Raw genomic sequence first — 18,751 nt, 5'->3', positions numbered from 1 at the left:
AATATATTGATGGCAACAGGCAGTGTAAAAATCATATCACCCCATTACAGGATGAGGATGGTCACCTCAGAAACAGGAATAGGGACAAGGCAGAAATCTGTAATGCATTATTTGTGTTTGAAATTTTTCTCTCTGTGTTTCAGCAAGGAAGATGTATTTAATACTGCATAATAGTATATAGACTTCTTCTATAGACTTACAGTGTTCTTATTTTAGTGGACAATGCTAGAATAGCTCATACTCTAAGACAAACTATTGCAGATATTTGCCTTTTGTAGTGTTTTTCTGCCTCAGTACTCTCAGTAAGATACGTTAACCTGTCTGAATATGCCATTATGTCTGCCTTAATTTCCTGAAAATGGGATTTTCAAATGAAGGAGTATGAAACACAGAAGAGGAACCTAAGCAAATGGAAACACTTGGGATAAAAGAAAAAAGGATTTTTCTGATTTGAAGAGGTGAAAAAGCAGATTGTAATGTACAGACCAAAAATAAGTAATAGTCTGTCACTGCTAAAAAACAGAGGAAGAAAAATTCTTGGATTTGCATGGAGAAGATATAAAACAACTGGATGCCACAGCCCAGTTCTTTACTTTTTTATCTTCATTTGCATTTGTGCTGATTGGTTTGACCTTGCTCAATTCACACCCTCTGCACGAGAATAAATGTATAAATAAGGGGTAGCGGCAGAATGAATCAGTTTTCTCATAGCAGGCAAACACATTTTCATCCATATGAAAATGGAGGTGGAGAGCGGGGAAATCTTGGGCCAAGTCCCATTGAATTCAATAGACTTCAGGGTTCTTGTTTTAACTAAACTGTACAGAAAAATTCATAGAACTACTGGAAATGCCGGAGAACTTACCAAACCATTGAGTGGAGCTCTGCTGCCAGAAAATGTTGACAAAAACTGATGCTTCTGATTGTGTTTGGCCTTTGAACTCTGTCCCTTCACAGTTCAGAGTTTCACCTGTGCAGAGAATGTTCATGCATTCTGGAAACCATCCACCACTTAAAAGTATGGGACCTCAAGTCTGTAGACCTCAAGGCAGAATCAGAGAAAACACTTGAACTGTATACATTAAAACATTGTGACTAAATATTCTTCTCTTTAACTTATTTTGACAGATCTGATTATATCTGCAATCCTAAACTCTCTGCTACCAGATATAATCATTATACTTAAACTTCAACTCACTAATTATTATTCTTTTTCTTGAAGTCTTGTGAAGACGTTCTGTTTTAGTTCTCAGTGGAAGGTGAATATTTTTCTATTGTTATACAGAAACTTGAAAAAAATAAATGGAATGTCTTATGCCAGTAATGGGAATCTGTTAAATGTTCTTTCTCTTAGAACTGATCAGTCCCTTTCTAATTTCCACAGTTATTTTGAAACTGGACAAAGGAAAACCAAAAAGTTTTATATTTTTAAACTTTGAATATATATCAGTGCAGTCCTTCCTATAGTCTTTTCTTAGAGATCTGGCTATATTTCAAGGCTTGAGTATATTTTAAATTCTCCTTGATCCACTTCCATATCTCTTCTGCCCATTTCACCAAAAATTATCCTATGTGCTTCCTTTCCAGGGCAATTAGGCTAGCTATTTTCATAGAGTTTTATTAAAAGATTTTATGTACTGGTCAGAATTTAGTACAGATTTTTGGCCAGAATAAATGCCTTATGGGGATCACACTAAATTGTATCTTACAGCTTCAGGATGGCAGAACCATTAATGATATTTCTTAATAGAAGCACTTATATATTAATAATGTATACATTAATTACATGGCTATTATATAAAGTGCCTGTAGAGTCTATGTACATGAATAGGATCCATGTAGTAAATCACAAAGCTATATGTCAACTGTAATTATCCATTCATTTTTTAACTTCCTTTTTCTACTCCATTGGGCAATCTCGCATTCCAACAATCTGGAAAAGTTAATTTTATTTTCTTTTCTTATAAAGTTTTTCTTCTTTTCTCACAAAATCTGGCAACATAGGAAGCACCAATTTCTATCTTATAAAAGTCTGAAATAATTGACAATTTTTGTTGAAAGAAGCAGCTTGAGTATGTGTGTGAGCAGACAAATATTAGCTAACACGTGTGCTACTTCTCTAAGATGCTCTATTTTGATCTCACTTTCAAATTCTTTGTCAGGACTTCAGACTTTCCATCACAGTCATTAACTTTATAAGCAGAAAAATGAAGAAATCTGTGCCACTATTTGAAATTTTCTAAACACTTGAAGAATAGTTTTCTCTTTCTCCTTGGTTTCTTTTTTTTTTTTTTTTTTTTTTTTTCTTTTTTTTTTTGTTCAGGGGGAAAAACTGCTTGGGATTGTTACTATAAAAGCCTTTTTTATTTGGGCAGGGGGAAAGCTGTAAAATGTGCTTCTGTCTCCAGAAACCAACAGCATGGAAGTAACAATCAGCTCAGGCACAGTAATAGAACTCCTTCATATCCATGTCAATAAAAATCCTATACCACATTTCTCTATGATTATTCTATAATTATGACATAGCAACAACTGTATTCAGTAGACTGGGTTACAGGTTTAAGCCTTAAATCTGAATTTTACCTTTCAACAACAAGAATAAAGGAAAATATTAGGAATCTTGATAGCTATTGAATTTTAAAGGAGAAACTTATTTTTACTTCAAAAGCAGGGTCATGAGAAAAGGAAGCTACTGGATACCAGTCTAAATATTTAAAAGCTGAGATATTGGAGAGGCTTGCTTTTCTTGGTGTCCTTTTTTTCTATGTATATTGGTCCTTTTAAGAGCCTTTTCTTTAACAATAATGTTACCATCCATGAACTGATTGATTTTTTTTTCCTCTTATCAATATAGATGTTCATTTTCTTACGTGATTATGTTTTCTTTAGCACGTCTCATTGAACATTCCAGATGTGCTTTTTTTATAGGCAAATTTGAGATCATTTCATATAGTGCAAAAATCCATCAGCTTGAGTTACTTACCATGTCCTAAGTTTGCAGTCCAACAGAAGATGAACTCATCTGCTGTCCCAGAATCAAAGGTCTCCTAGCAAACCATTCTAAGCTAATTTTTGTTTCTCGTGAATTACAATTTACAGTTTGCAGTTGCCAATTTGCACCAAGACTGAAAGTTTTAATCTTCTTTCCTTATGATTAATGGTTTTAGGATTCTTTCCTTGCTCTTCTCTACTGGATAAAGCGACGCCAGCCTGTCCTCCTAATGTATGGAACTACTGTCTGTCCCATTTAGGGCTTTGTATGAGAATTCAGCTTACACTTCCACTGATATTTTAGACTGATACCATTTTGGGACAATGAGTCAGCAGGTCACACTTCTCTGGCTAAACCCTCTTATATAAATTTTCAGAAATACTGACTTCCTGTTATAGTTTATGCACATGGTCACCTCCAAGTAACACAAATCAGCCAAATAAAACTGCCTTTAGTCTTCCAAAAATATCGCTAAATGAAGACATCACATACACAGTATTTCCAGAGTTTTTTGTATTATTTTACATGAGAGTTTTGAGTCTCTTGTTGTCTGTGATTGTCATAAGCATCCCATCAAAATCCAAAGCTTCTTGTCATGAGAAATCTGTCCTTGGATCCACACCTGCTTTCAGATAGTCAGATGCTCTGTTGATAAAATTGATATAAATGCATGAAGTCACTTAAGGTTTTACGGAAGAGTCCGAGTCTGATGAAATTACGATACGTGCTGCTTAATGTTATCTGTGGGCTGGAACTTAGAGCATTATGGAATATGGAAGTGATAAATTTAGAGGCAATATGAGAATGGAAAGACATCTATTAGCGTGGGTTTTTTTCTCTATCCTTACTTTTGGGGGTCATAACTTCTTAGCTTTACTTTGACCCTTTATGTTACTACATAGCCTTAGTTTCCTATATGCAAAAATGTACTGCAGAGTAACTATTATGGTGAAATGGTAGGTGTTAGTGGTAGGGATATAAAATGAGTATTACTCACTAATTGGTCAAATTTTATTCTTGATAGTTTTTTAAAATTTCTTCTTTGTTGAAAGACATACAGTTCCCAGCTAAACCTAAATGCAGCAATATTTCTCTTCTCCCTTTAAAAATAACTCCAACCCCAATGTCAGCAGCTTTGTAATCATGCACAGGCCTTTGCAATTTAGAGTAAAAAAATCCAAATTACTTAAAGTGAGTTGTGCTACCTCCTTTTCAGTCCTGTTAGAGGACCCAAACAAAATGCTGCACACAGAACTACCTTGTACGAACAGAAATTTGTGCCTTCATTTAAAATACACATGTCCACATATACCCAAGACATCTGTAGCCAAAGGTACATTCCTTTGTTGGCTAGCCTTTCTGGCTAAATCTGCAATATACCTGATTTTTGCTAATATAGAGAATGGCTGTGAGCTTAGTGCACTCTTTTAAGACTTGTAAATAAATGTTCACATGGTCTTCATGACAAGCTGGGCAGGCAGCCTGACCCTGCAGATCCCAGATACCTTTGTATACACAAGTGCTGAGCCGTCAGGAGCAGAGACTCCAGCACACAGAGTCTGCCAGCATTGGTCAAAAAAGTTAATTGCAAGGATTATAGATGCCTATAGAGCTCCATGAGAGAGCTTTATACAAAAGCAAAATGACTTGTCTATAGCAGGAGAATTCAGAAGACATGTACTTTTGTTTAATTTCATGTTTTATTATTGGTCTCATGCTATGCCCCAGGTCTTGATCACTTGTATATCTTTCTGTATAATGCAACAAGTAAAAAAGTCTTGTGTATATACTATGCTAGACAGGCATACACATTACCAAATACAGGCTGTAGTCTCTGTTAACATAAAACTACATAGCTGATTTCAAGGAAACCAAGCTGAGTTATACCAACCCACAGTCTGCCCCATTATCCTGAAAGGTACTCTTTCTTTTGTATTTGTGGGTTTTCTTGGTTCTTTTTTTAGTATAGTGGGATGAAAAAGACATTACATTTACAGACCCAAACACTCTCTGCATATTCCAGTATCTTGTTTGCTCTTTTAACAACTACCAAACACCATGGAGATGATTTTACTACATAATCAACAATCACTCCTAAGTCAGAACTGATATTCCTGTCCTTGGGGATATGCTACCAGGGCCAAAACACATCCCCAGCGCCACTCTGAGCCTAACACATTTGGCCCACTGACCACTAAGTGCACTGCCTCCAACTACCTTTTCTCTCTTGCTCTTATCTCAGTGCACTGACTCTGCACTTATTTTAGTCCCTTCCTTTATCTAAAACACTGCAATCTTCCAAGTCCCCTAATGCAGTTCATGGTTTGACTCCTGTTGTTCTCATCTAATATTATCATCCCTTTCTGTGTTTTACTTCCTCTCTTCCTTTTCCCGAAGCACTCCCACAAGCACCAGGGTCTTAAAAAATCGCTGCTGTTTACAGAGTTTATTACTTTCCATCATTTCTTATGATTCTCCTGCAGCATGTCGTTCAAATAATTATCTTTGTGATTTACTGTATCGGTCATATAACCTCCTTCTTCCTGTACTAATCAGCTCTGGAATATCTTCTTGGTAGAGCCAGATTGCCCCTGACAGACTTTTCTCCATCTCTGTGCTTCCTCACTCAAGCACGCTGGGATTGTGCTCTCTGGTCTTCTACATACACACAGAGCTCCTTGCCAGACCTACCAGGGCAGACTCAGTCTGGCTGGCCAGGAAGCAGCCTAAACTGCAGATTTCAGCAAACGTCTCAAGCTCTGAGGAGCTGGTGCCTCTGCAAAAAATCTCTCTCTGCCTCTTTAGGTAGCGCAGCCATATGCCACTGCCCATGCATGGATTTTGACTGAAAGCCACTATAGAAAGCCCTTTGCAGTACATCTAAAATACTCAACATTCTGTACTCGAGCTTTTACAAAGTGCCACTGTACTGATGAGCAGGCTGTTTACTAAAATATCATGGGTGAGTGAAGAATTGGCATAAACTATCTTCAGATAGATCAGTTCGGTCCTATCACTGAAGGGAAGGGGAAAAGAAAATGGTGAAATCTCCTCAACTCCTTCCTTTTTAGGGCAGCAGCAAGGAAATACCATAGCCCCTACTGTAAATTACAGAGCAAAAATGCTATTTTGGACACCAATTCTCTACCTGGTTACTTGGAAAGTAATACGTATAGACATTACTTCTGAAACAGAGCCAGTTGTAGATACTCAAAAACTACCAAACCGCCTCACCCCCAAATCCAGCCAGTGGCTGTAATTACCTCTATACCACAGAACTAAAAAGCATTTATATGGGCATACATGCCCAAAGAGCTTTGGAAGAGCAAAGACAGAGTCATGGCTTACCAGATCCAGATGCTTGATTGTAACCCTGCCTCAGGGGTACCTTCCTGTAACTCATTTAATAGGAACAAAATTTCAAGGTACACCAAGTATTTTTGAGGTCAGTCCAATTAAACTATGTAATAAGGACAATACAACAGTATTAAAAGACATGATACATTGCTAGAGTAAATACTACTATAGCTTTGGAGAACCTGATGTATGGGTAACTTGGAGTTTATTTACCTTTTCTTTTGGTGATGCGTGTTGTGGCATTTTCACATTAAAAAAGTTCTTTGGGAAAATGTCAAGATACTTCATAGACATTTTCAGACTATTACATAAGAAGACAGCAGAGATATTTCCTTCCCACAGAAATTAAATTGGTGTTCAGGGAGGGAACCAATATTTCAGCCTCATGAAGACTGAAGTTAACTACCTACCTACACAATCATGAAAGCTGGGAGGTAAGGGACAGCACTTGGCTGATGCATTTCAGAGTCTCAGACAGACAGATCTGGGTAATCATGCAGTTTTAAAGTGTTAATGCCCCTAGCTTTTCATCCTGCTGCTCTGCCAGAGATTACTGCTCTTGCAGCAGAAGAAACAAAAGACAGTGCACTGTAGTTCCCTCTTCTGTAAGAGCACAGGGAGGGCAGGGCTCAGCGCTGTATGGCAGATGCTCTAGTTCTCAGCCTGGTATCTTAGCAAAATGCAGTGGACTTTGAACTGGGGTTTCTGAGGCAGAGGCAACCGCTCTCAGCAGCTACCTCCTTTCCAAGCAGACTAGCCTCTGATATAAAACCAAACCAGACCAACCAAACCGGCAAAAATCAAAACAAATCAAACAAAAAAAAACCTTAAGCACACAACAGAAAAACCCTCAGATAAGCAGAGAATTGGGAAATTAATTTCCTAAGCTCTTATTGCTAGATCCTAGGCTCATGTTAGTGGAATATTTCAAAGTGATGATTAATTATTAGAGTATAAGATACCATATTAATTAAGACTCCCAAAAAATCTTTGAAGGCGACTATTTAGAAAAAGTCTCAGTACTATTAATGTGAGCACTGAATAGGACTGTTTATGGGTGCTATTACCTGTAATACATGAACTGAAGCTAATGCTCTTCAGAGGAGAAAGTAGAGCCATTAACAACTCAAAGATTTCCTCATAATACCTTTTGTACACATTGATCTGTTTCCTGCTCTTAAAAACCAACCAAACAGAAAACCACAAAGAAGGCAAAAATATTTAATAGATGACATTGTTTCGTGAAGATGGACTTGAAGCTGAAACCAGTCAGATGTCAAGGGCAATAAAACTCTTAACATTAATCCCTGGGGAATAGTCCCATGTAGCAGAGAATCCCAGAGACGCAAAGATTCTGAGCAAAGGGCTCTTTGCAGGGAATTTCTGGGGAAAAGCATTTATGTATCCCTGTTTCTCCTGGTATCACCAGACCACTGTCTGTACAGCAAGCAGATTTGATCTGAGAAGCAGATGAAATTTTCTTTCAGTGAACGTAATGTTAAGGTTTGTCCTGTCATTGGTGTGTAAGAAAGTGTAGACTGGTGTAACCTTGGAGAGGAAAGGGCAGACTCTTTCCCATGGAAGTCATAACCATAAAGAAAAATCGGTCCAATTGTCCTAAACTTGTAATGTTAACTCTCTCAAATGGACTCTCAGGGAATCTGCCAAGCCCTTCACTAACTTCACCTGTGCTCAGCTATTGGTGCAAGTGATCTGTGATGGCACATGAAACCGGAGCCCCTTCAGCTGTTCCACAGTGCTGGGCCTAGAGCGATGCCTCCCGACTTTGCTTCACAGCAGCTCTACCCTCTCTGCCCTACTGCTCTGCCCAGCACAGAGACAGATGAGCAAACAGACCAGCTCATTCTATTACAGCTCCTACTAAAAACAGGTGAAAGCTGCACATTCCCTCCACCTGTGGTACAGCTCGAAAACAAAACTAAAATGCCCCCAAACCAACCAAATGAAAACCCAGCCCCAAACATCCCACATTCAAATCCAGTAGGGTATTAAAGTGCCCTCTGAAAATGTGTAAGTGTTCTTAGCAGGAATCAATCCCAAAATATACATAGATCATCTTTCTTCCATTTGTTAGTCAAATACGATGCTTTGGTCATCTAACTGCTGGCTATAACTGATATATACATACATATCAATTGTACATAGTCCTCACCTTTTTTTTTTTTTTTTTTTTCCCCCATGTCTTTTTTTCTTTTTTTGTTACACTTTGCAGTGAGCCATTCTAGGCACTGGGGACAGACCATCCTCTCCTCTCCCAAAAGAATAATCTTTCTGCAGAGGCCTCTCCAATTCAAATGGTCAGGAATCCAACACACAACAATCTTGCAGAAATCAGCTGCCAGATTTATTAATCTACCTGAAAACCCCCAAACAAAACGAAACAAAAAAACCCCAACCCAAACAAACAAAAAAGTGGAATAAAAATAGACTTTAAATAAACCTCTCAGGTACATTTTAAAAAGGGTTAATCAGTTCAGTGAAAGACTTGTCTTCTGCTGAGAGATTATGTAATGTTGGTCTGACTGCTTGTTTTGTTCAGTGAGTCACTACCGTATACAGATATATATATATATTTTTTTTCTTCTTAAATATTACACATTCAATGCAATTTTTAAATCTTTTTTTTTTCCTTTTTTTTTGTCCAACCCCTTTCCCAAATACCCATATCCTGCCACAGGCAAGAGGCGCTCTGTGCTGACATTAAAGAACCAAAACCAATCCAAGGACTTTTCATCAAAGCATGTTTCATTTGAACCTTATTTCAATGGAAACCACAATTTTTTTAAACAATATTACTCAACATTTTCCCTTTCCTTTTTGCTAGTTCTGCAGTTTTAGACTATTTTTTCTCAGTTGATCACCAAATTTAAGTGCCATTGAGACCTATGGATGACAGAATTAGGTGGCATACTAAGGCATATATTATAAAATATGTTGTCTCATGGATCTGGGTAAATTAAATACCTGCCCAAATGCTTTTTATGCACCTGTGGTTTCTAGTGACCACTACTTCTTTGCTTTTGATTAAATGTGTATTAAAATATTAATAACTTAAGTAGTGTCTTAACTGAAAAAGGATGGAAGATTAACCCACCACCTAGGACTGTCTTTGAAATCCATCCATTATGATGAAAATTATTCTTGTTTTTTCATGGTTATGTATTCATTTTTCTCCCACTTCTTGACAATCTAGGAAAAGGAGGTACTTCATATAACAACTATTTAAATTTCACTGGGCAAAAAATGAAATCCAATATTTAGCACCCTCTCCACCTCTTAAAACTACGAGTTACTGTATTTCAAAAAAGGTGCTCCTAAATATTTCAAACTTTTGGGGTTTTGCCACTTTTTGCTTTTGTTTTACATACAGAATAGCATGTGTGGTTTGTGTTCAAGGTAACCCTTCTGAAAAACTAAAACAATTTGAAAAAATAACAAAACAACCCAAAACCCCCCTCAAAATTTAAATTGTCTTCTGAGCATATCTGATCACATTTACATTTAGTGTCCAAAACAAGTTGATTGGTAACACCAGTGCCAGCACTACAACGTCATACAGCAACTTCATGGTATTCTTTGACAGTTCGTCTCTGTTCCACCGAAAATTACAAAAGGTTCTGCAGAGCTTTCCTTAGCAAGCTGAAGCTTACTAGTCATTTGTGGATGCGCATAAAAGCTGCTTATAGCACAGCTATGGCGTAAGCTATTTTCTAAGCAATAAATGGTTCAAGTCATCTATTTTGTCCTGAAATGCTACCTGTAGTTACAGCATTGCTTATAAATGGTCATAGTAAATTCAGCATCAAAGAGAATATTACAGAAAAAGACAGCAGCAGAAGCATTAGCATTATCTAGTATTTATATATGTTATCAACATAACACAGCAGTAAAAGGCTTAAATGCATATTAATGGGTACTGTGTCTAAAAATTACTAAAGTACCTATTTAGTGTATTGGATATTTTTCTCAAGGAGTGCTTGCTGTGTCTAAACAGCATAATTAGATATGTGACTTAGTACAGTTAATTCCTATTGATTAAATAACTTATTTATGTACCAAAGGAAATGGAAGGATACAAAATGTTTTCTCCTTCTTGATCATGATCCTGTATTTAATGCTGACATGATCATCAGAAAGCCTACTCCATGTAATTACTACCTTCAAATGGATCTTGAAAAATCAACACCATAGCATGGGCCATATATGTATAGCAATGTGGTACCAGATACAGCATGCAGCTTGCAGTCTGAAGTCAGAGATTCTGCTGCTTGGTCACTGTACTTACAGCCAGTCTGCCATTTAATAGGATTTTTTTTGAGGTCATACACACACAAGAAAAAAAGATATTAGGAAAACTATCTGGTTAGTCTCAGAGGCAAGGTTCAAGTTCTGCCACTTGAAACTTCTAAATCAAATACTGTGGGTTATGCTTTGCTTCTCTTTTGTATCTGCAGAAAGACAATTAAGAATGGCAAGAAACAAATGCCCTAGGCATGCTCTGTGATATCATCATCAAAAGTGGTTATTTTGCACAATGAGAATTAACTGTACTACGGATACCCAGAGAAAATGTACAATATCTTATGCTGATATGAAACAAAACAGACATGATATAGCTTTTTTTTTTTTTTTTGTACTTAAAACCTGTGTGTTCCCTTCCCAAACTTAAGTAAAAAGCAAACCCACCCTCTTCCTCCTTTTACACAGAATAACGTTTAGGTTCCAACCCTCCCCTTTCAAATAAAGTGCGCTGTCCATGGCAGACCATAGGAGTAATGCAACAGGAAAAGCCCCTTTTAGTGTACTATTTAAAAAACAAACAGAAGTCGATTCAGCTTTCCTCTGGGTCTCAGGAAAGAGGAGAAGCTTAAGGGAGGGGGAAACACCCCTTCACTGTCACTGTTGTTAATAGACATAGCCTTCGTTATAGGGGTGGGTGTTGCAGCAGCCTCCGTCCTGCATGTAGACCATGCTCTCATCAAAGTGGGACAGAGGCACAGTGTCCTCCTCATTGATGTGGCGCTCCATGTCAGTCTTCAGTAAGGGGCGCTGGTTGTCGGGAAAAGCCATGGAGAAAAGCGCTTCAGGGTCACAAACAAACTTGTAGACGTATCTTTCTCCAGCCACCTTAGGACAACAGAAGGGGAAAAAAGGGTGCAGCATAAGGCCTCGTGTTTTGCAGCTCCAAGTTCAACAGTCTTGTAAAGAACTCACCTTTGTTACACAATTAATAATGTGGCAGCAGAACTGGTAAGGCAATGACCTAGCAAAGACAAGTGGGATCTGCCAAAGCAGATTGTGCAGAATGCTCTTGATTTTGCTACACGCGACATCCTGTTGGGAAGATGAACTAAGTATTCTACTTCTAAACATTTGTTTGCGATCGTTTCCTATACTTAACCACAAATGGAACTGTTCTTATTGGAAAATGTAAATAAATTGCCACTACAGTGGCAAAATAAAATTACACACTCCGTGTGCGAAGTGGAAAAAAGAATCACATTGCACGACAGAGATCTGGATTTCCCTTTACACAGATTGATTCATACTTACGTATAAAAGCACTTTAGTTACAGTGCATGCTGATTGTACAGGGACAGCGTAAGCAAATACGCAGGCTAATATGTACTTAGCAATTGCTCATGCAAAGCTGGGACATTTGGATTTGCTTATGGAGGGGCAATTTGTCCAAAGATCCTAAAGTTCTCCCTTAATCAGAAACAGCCTTAAATGTCTATGCTTCAATTTCCTAAAAGCTAGAGAATGATAAAAACAACACAGAATTGCTGTCTTATTACAATCAACAAACAGAAGTTACTATCATGTCTTTTCAAGTACCTTATTTAAAAGTTGTGCTTAAAAATATGCATTAGATTGCATGCTCACAATTTATTAAAATGATTGTAAAATAAAAATCGTATTGTCTGCTTCTATGGTAGCAAGTCTAGCTACCATGGCAATGGAGTGAATTAGTGAAAATGGAAAAAGTGTTGCAAACTTACAACTCTCCTGTTATGGGTACAAAATAGTTTGAATAGTCCTTAAATTTTCAGCTCATTTATTCTACAAATAGAATTTGGTAGGGACTGTATCTGCAGCAGAATTTATAAAATCAAATTAATGTCAGCAAGTTTGATAACTAGAGGTTGCATTCAGAAATCAGGCTTTTGCACAACCTGCTATCATTGTTGATTTAAAAAATAAAAGAGGGAAAATATGCATACAAACTTTGCCATAAAGAAACCTGCTTTGCATCTACAACCCCCATTAGTTTTTAACATGCACGAACTGGCCAGATAGAGTGATCCCAGAACAAACCTGAAACATTGCTATGTCAGAAAAATAAGCATACAAGCTAGCTTTCAAAATGTGTGTTAAACACATTCTTCTAGATAATAAAGTAGTAGTTTAGGATGTAGCAAATTAGCTGTCAAGAGTACTTGTAAACTTTCCATGTTAAATGGATGTGTGGGTTGGGGCAGCATTATCAGCCTTCTGGTATTTCTATCCCCACCTTTACAACTTGCTTTACTCAGCTACTTCTTTTTTTGCCTCTGCTGCCTTTGAAGCGTGCTGGCAGCACAGCTGCCTATGCTGCTAAGCTGTAACCTGCAGCAAGGAACTCCTCTGCCCGAAGCACCAGTCAGCGAAACCAAGCGCTTCTGCTTCTCCCTGATCAGACCCAGTTTCCAATCCACTTTACAAAGGCTCAGTGCACGGTTACACGACACACAAAAATGGATGAGATGCTGACCTACTCAAGAACTGTAAACCAATACTAGCCCAGATTGTTGCTGAAGTTAACTACTGGTAGTGAAAAAGGAGTGCACTACAACAATCCCTTAATCTAAGAAAGAGAACTTGGAAGACTTCACAAAACCTACTGAAAAAGTTGCCCAGTAACTTGAGCTGAGAACCCTATTTCCATTAATGGAATTGACATATGACAAGTTTAAACATGTTCATCATCACTGGTCACAAGGCCAGTGTGAAAAGACATGGAATAAGTTTTGCAGTCTAAGGTGTTTATTATAATCTTTGATCACACATGGCATTTTGTAGATACAGCAGACTGCTCTCTCCTGTTGATTTCTCAGTCAATCTACACGGTACTACACAGCAAGTTTTAAAAATCAGCAAGCCACAGTAGGAGGATGGATTGAATACTATCAGCAAGACTAGCCTGTAATATATAAATTATTGTTAAATATTTCTCCTAATTCAGTCTATTATAAATATTAAATTCCACTCAAAACCAGTATTACTACAACACTATTGGTAAAAATATTAAAGTACTTGGCATGTTAATAGGCATAATCATTCTCCCCTATCATGCACTTACTAAAGTACCCAAGCACCGGGCAGCTAATTTAGATGTCCAAAACATTAATCACACTGTACTCTACCGTTTGCCTTTCCCAGCTGCCATGAAGCTCTTTTGGATATTTTTGAATGTTACTTCTTTCTTTATAATCACGAAATGCACTGTGTGAACTAAAACCACAAATATTTTTTACATAGAAAAAAAAAATCTTAATGCATATTGCTGGACTTAGTAGGTCCAAAAGCGGTTTGCCTAAACAGATGAAAAAATTACCTAAGCCACTAATTACAAGTACTCCTTGTAAACTGACCTATGGATTAACATGCAAGACTGATGAAAATGTAATACAAAATTAGCTACTCACCTTTTGCATGATTCCCTTTTCATAATAATAGCGAAGCGATCGGCTAAGTTTATCATAGTTCATAGCTGGCCTGTTTTTCTGAATCCCCCAGCGACGTGCCACCTGCCACAAAAATGGATTAGCAATGATTTGTTAAATGCATTTAACAAGCAGATCTTATCATCAGATACTTTATTTGGGGATGCAGGAGGGAAAACCCTGCAGGTGCAACAAATAGGAAAAGCTTGCCATGACCTGAACTTCCTATGTACTACTATGAATTTTAATTGGATGCACATAATCGTTAAACTTGAAACAGGTTTATTGGACAATGTGGTGGAGGGTCAGGGTTTTTCTTTGCTTTTTAATAAAGAAAACCAATGAAAAAAAATAAAGGCATACAAAGAGATGACAAACAAAAAATACTTAGCAAATTCCACCAGAAAACTTTCACAAAACCCTTCTTCAATTTGATACTGTGGATAATTGTACCGTGCCTGTCTTTTCCTTGCTGTCTGAAAAAAAGTAAGTTATTCTAAACACACATGCATACACACTTAGCTCATGAACTAATACAGACCGTACTTGGAATGATGACAATGTTGTGATTATTAGGAGATACAAGTCAAAAGACAACTCCCAGCCTCAAATATTACTTCAGCAAAAAAAAAAAGAATTATCTGAGGAGGCAGAATAATTGCTTGGAAGAACTATATGGTGGTATGAAGAATGGAACAGAAATGTCATAGTTTTAGTCATATAATTTTCCTTAAAAATAACAATAAAAAGTGAATTGCAAATAACTCATGAAACTATTCCATAGAGAACAATACGCCTTCTGCTGTGACTTATGTTTTCTACTTGACTTTATGCTTCCTGTTTTATTGCTAAAGATAGTTTTGGACAAAGCAACCCTTTGTTTAAAGAGTTTAACTTCTTATTCCTCGCCTGAAATTTAATCGGGTATTGGTGACACTTCAATTACTATCTGTAAAAATTACTATAATATCACCAGAGGGAAAAAAAAAGGCAGAGATGATTGACTCTTTAAAGCACACTTTGTAAAAATGATTGAGAGGTGCATATGCATACAGCTCTGGAAAAGGACAGAGTAGCCAAGCAGCTTCTCTGCAGACTGCTCTGCAAAACTTCCCACAGGTGTCTGGAGTTTTTTGATGCAAGCCATGACAACATGAAGCACTGAGCAAAATCTATGATTTTGATGTCCACCTGGACAATAATTTCTAAAATTTCTTTTGAAAGCATTATTTCCTTTCAGTGGAGCAGCTTTTCAGGCATATGTAAATTATCATGGCTCTGCTAACTTCAGCTACATTTTAGCTGTACTGAAACATACCTCCAATCATGTAAATTTATTCCAGCTGCAGATTTGGCCTAGATGTCTAACTCTGATTCACCTACTCATTTTTGTAACACATGAACACATCACTCCTTTTTTATTCCTTCCAAGCTTTTTTTCTGCATTAATCAGAGTCCTAAAAGTCCCCAACATAAGAGTCTTGAAAAATAAATAAATGCACAGGAAGGAAAAACAACAAATAATGGTGAAGAATCTGTTACATTGTGTGGAATTTTGACACCCTAAACAAGGGATCAGGTCCAGTTCCCATCTCTGAACTGCACAGCATTTACCTAGTCCTGCTCCGTGGGAGGGATTCAGGCTTCTACACTTCTACCCTACCTTCCTGCTGAAGGAAGCCTGCATAAATGGACCTATGCCCAATTCTCAGGCCCCATAGTTCACAGTTACTGAATGAATTGTGGCACTCCAGGAGTTGATACATATTCATTTTTGTTGTCACTCTATCTACAAACCTCCAGTAAGGAATGGATGGAAAGGTCATGTCACTGACATCTTAACCTGCCACAACAGAACCAACAAGCTCTTTGATTTCCCTTCAATTTACACTTGGCAACCAACAGAATTGTGCAACTTCCCATAGGCTATTCTTATTTTAATTGACTGTTTCTGTCAGATTCATGACATTAATATGAAAAGAGCTTAGATTCCTTTGTACTCCTAGGAACACACAGAGTGAGGCAAGCTTCAAGCCTTCTCCAGATCTTCGATGCAATGCTGCTCAAAAACACAAAGCAACTTCTACATAGCCAGACATGCAGATGATCTGTTTAAGTTAAATTAGAATATCCAGTTCTTCAGGGAAATACACAATAAGGAAACCTTAGGGGTTTGTTACTTTCCTTTTCTTAGCTAATAAAACCTATAAAGTTTTTGCACCATCTGCTGGAAACCATTTCTCAATAAAACTCTTCAATCTTGAAAAAATTTGGACATACCTTAAAGACAAGATAAAACTAAAAGAGTAAAAAATATGACACTAGGGTAGGGGGAAAGTCACGTACATCACTACCAAAACCAGACAAAGACTTTCCAAAGATTTCGCTCTGTTCCTGGACAGGTTACACAACTAAGGAATCCATGTAGCCTGCTAAAGGCTGCAGACTTGCCAGCAAAGTTTTAGCATCATATTGACTAAGACTGTTCTGAGTTCAAATCCTCAGATACACAATGCCAGGATCTGCCGTGGTGACTATCACTAGAGCAGGGGATGCTCAGACAAAGGAGAGGCAGCACCGGGGTCCTTGCAGCAACCTGCTCCTCAGCCAGACCACATTGGGAAGGAAAGGGACATCAGTCCTGACACCATCCCCAGCTAGTCCAGCATCTTCACAGAGCTGTTAGCAAACAATGTTAGTAACATGCAAGAAAGCTTTCAGACTGCTAATGCCAGTAGATGGATGGCAAACAGCAGAAATAGCTGGTGGAATGCAGAAGCAGCCGTACACCCCCGAGTCTTCCCACTCAGCTCTAACTCAGAGGGGATCCTGTCAGAAAATTTACTGTAGTGTCCTATTAGAAAATCCTATTCAAGGGGCAAAAAACTAAAGCAGAATTTGACAACCCTAATTAAATCCTCCCCATCAATTTTACAACAAAATTCACATACACCTGATCTTCCAACAGTTTCCATGATAGTTTAGAATGCAGGCTAGGTTACATAACACTACCTAGTCCAAAACAGTTTACATAATAAAACATTCAATTTATTCCTGTTTATCACACAAGTGAACTAAGCCACGCTTCAGCAAATGTTCATGAATATAAGTAATTTTATCTACCCCATGAGTCCTTCATGGTTCAGAAGAGCCATGCATGTGCATGAGTGTTTGCAAGCCTAGGATCTAAGCACGTACTAAACAATCTAATGGTTCAATCTAATGAATCTAGTATTTGGTGTTGAAAGACTATTAAGTGACAAGTTTTCAAAGGATTTTGGAATACAGTTCCATCCATAAAGTGATTCTGAAAAACGTGGATCCCACAATAAATACAAACTATTTACTAATTCTAGTACTTGCAATATTTTTATTATTTGGTGGGACTAGGAGTCAAATCTATGCTTAACCCCACCTCTGTCCTAACCGAAGCACTTCTCTTGCCAGTGCTTTCTTTCACCCGTCTAAAGCACTACTGAAGAAAAATAAAGCCGAAGTCCAAAGGTGCACAGTTAGATTTGCAGGACAGGGCAGTGGATGTGAGGGCATGCTGTCTGTCTCACCTCCTCCGGCTCAATCAGCTTGAACTCCATGCCTCGGCCGGTCCATGCTATGAAGTGAGAGTTTGATGGGTCGTCAAGCAGAGCTACCAAGAACTGCCAGAGCTGAAGCGAGCCTCGCCGTTGATACGTGGGTCCTTCGCGATACATGCCTGGCTCCTGTTTGACATCACCTGCACACAGCAGCAACAGCGTTAGAGGAGCAATGCCCTGCAACATCATCACTCGCTTGGTCAGAGAAGCTGGCAAAGCAATCATTAGGGGTAACAAAACAGAGGGAAGAACCAGCCACCCTCAAATGCAACACTCCCCTGTTTGCTGGAGACTTACAACAGCATATTAATACATTAAAAAGCACTTAAATTAATTCATGATTTATGGAACTCTCACTGAGCTTCTCCCCGTGTAGTTCTGATAAATGCAAATCTCTTGCAAACCAGTTTGTAATATCCTCCCTCTGAAAGAACATAAATATTTTTGAAGCAACTCTGATATGCGAAGAACTATGTTTGTGTACTATACTTTGCAGAGGCCCCAGTTTTGGTAAAGTAATGTAGGCTTCATAAAGCTGCAAAACCCTATTTAGTGCAACTTCTCTTCCATGCAAATGCTTCTAAGGAAAATTTGACAAAGTATTTGACTTGGACTTATACAGCATGTGCTTTATGTACAGGCATGTAAATATTGCAGATACGCAAGTTCCTCTGTGGCATACTGGACTTGCATATGAGCAAAAATTACGTTTACTCATATCTACATATTAAATTAGTATTCCCGCTGAAGAGCAATAAGTTAAGTTTTCTAAAATTTTAAGTCTAGAAAAACCTTTTTAAAAACATCAATAACATTCTTCTAGCTGCTCCACAAATTGCCAATGAGAAAAACATCCTGCTACAACCATACTGTCTTTGTTGTTTTTAAATCATATTTATACTGAACAACTCATGCAAACAACAACAGCTGAAAGGTCTGATGCTGAAGCAGACAGTATTTTTTTTCTCCACACAAGGACTGAATCCTATAAATACTGGTAAAATTCCTCATTTCAACTATCACAACAGAAAAAGGCTCTAATAAACAGTGTGACCTGCTTAATAAGGAAACTCAGGAATTTA

General features: G+C 37.8%; 1 protein-coding gene across 6 annotated transcripts in view; it reads right to left on the bottom strand.

The window, feature by feature from the left end:
- Positions 1-8,692: 8,692 nt before the first annotated feature.
- The window catches only part of ETV1 (ETS variant transcription factor 1), a 67,516-nt gene continuing 57,457 nt past the window's right edge, over positions 8,693-18,751 (bottom strand). For all 6 annotated transcript variants that reach the window (XM_058422291.1, XM_058422287.1, XM_058422290.1 and 3 more), the window contains 3 exons: positions 17,640-17,809; positions 14,059-14,160; positions 8,693-11,497 (listed from right to left, as the gene is read on the bottom strand). In XM_058422291.1, coding sequence (XP_058278274.1) covers positions 11,276-11,497; positions 14,059-14,160; positions 17,640-17,809 — 494 coding nt within the window. In that variant the 3' untranslated portion in view covers positions 8,693-11,275. The remainder of the gene's footprint in view (positions 11,498-14,058; positions 14,161-17,639; positions 17,810-18,751) is intronic.

This window comes from Hirundo rustica, chromosome 1 (assembly GCF_015227805.2).
Source record: "Hirundo rustica isolate bHirRus1 chromosome 1, bHirRus1.pri.v3, whole genome shotgun sequence".
Classification (NCBI taxonomy): Eukaryota; Metazoa; Chordata; class Aves; order Passeriformes; family Hirundinidae; genus Hirundo; species Hirundo rustica.
This window is presented reverse-complemented; position numbering and strand designations above follow the sequence as displayed.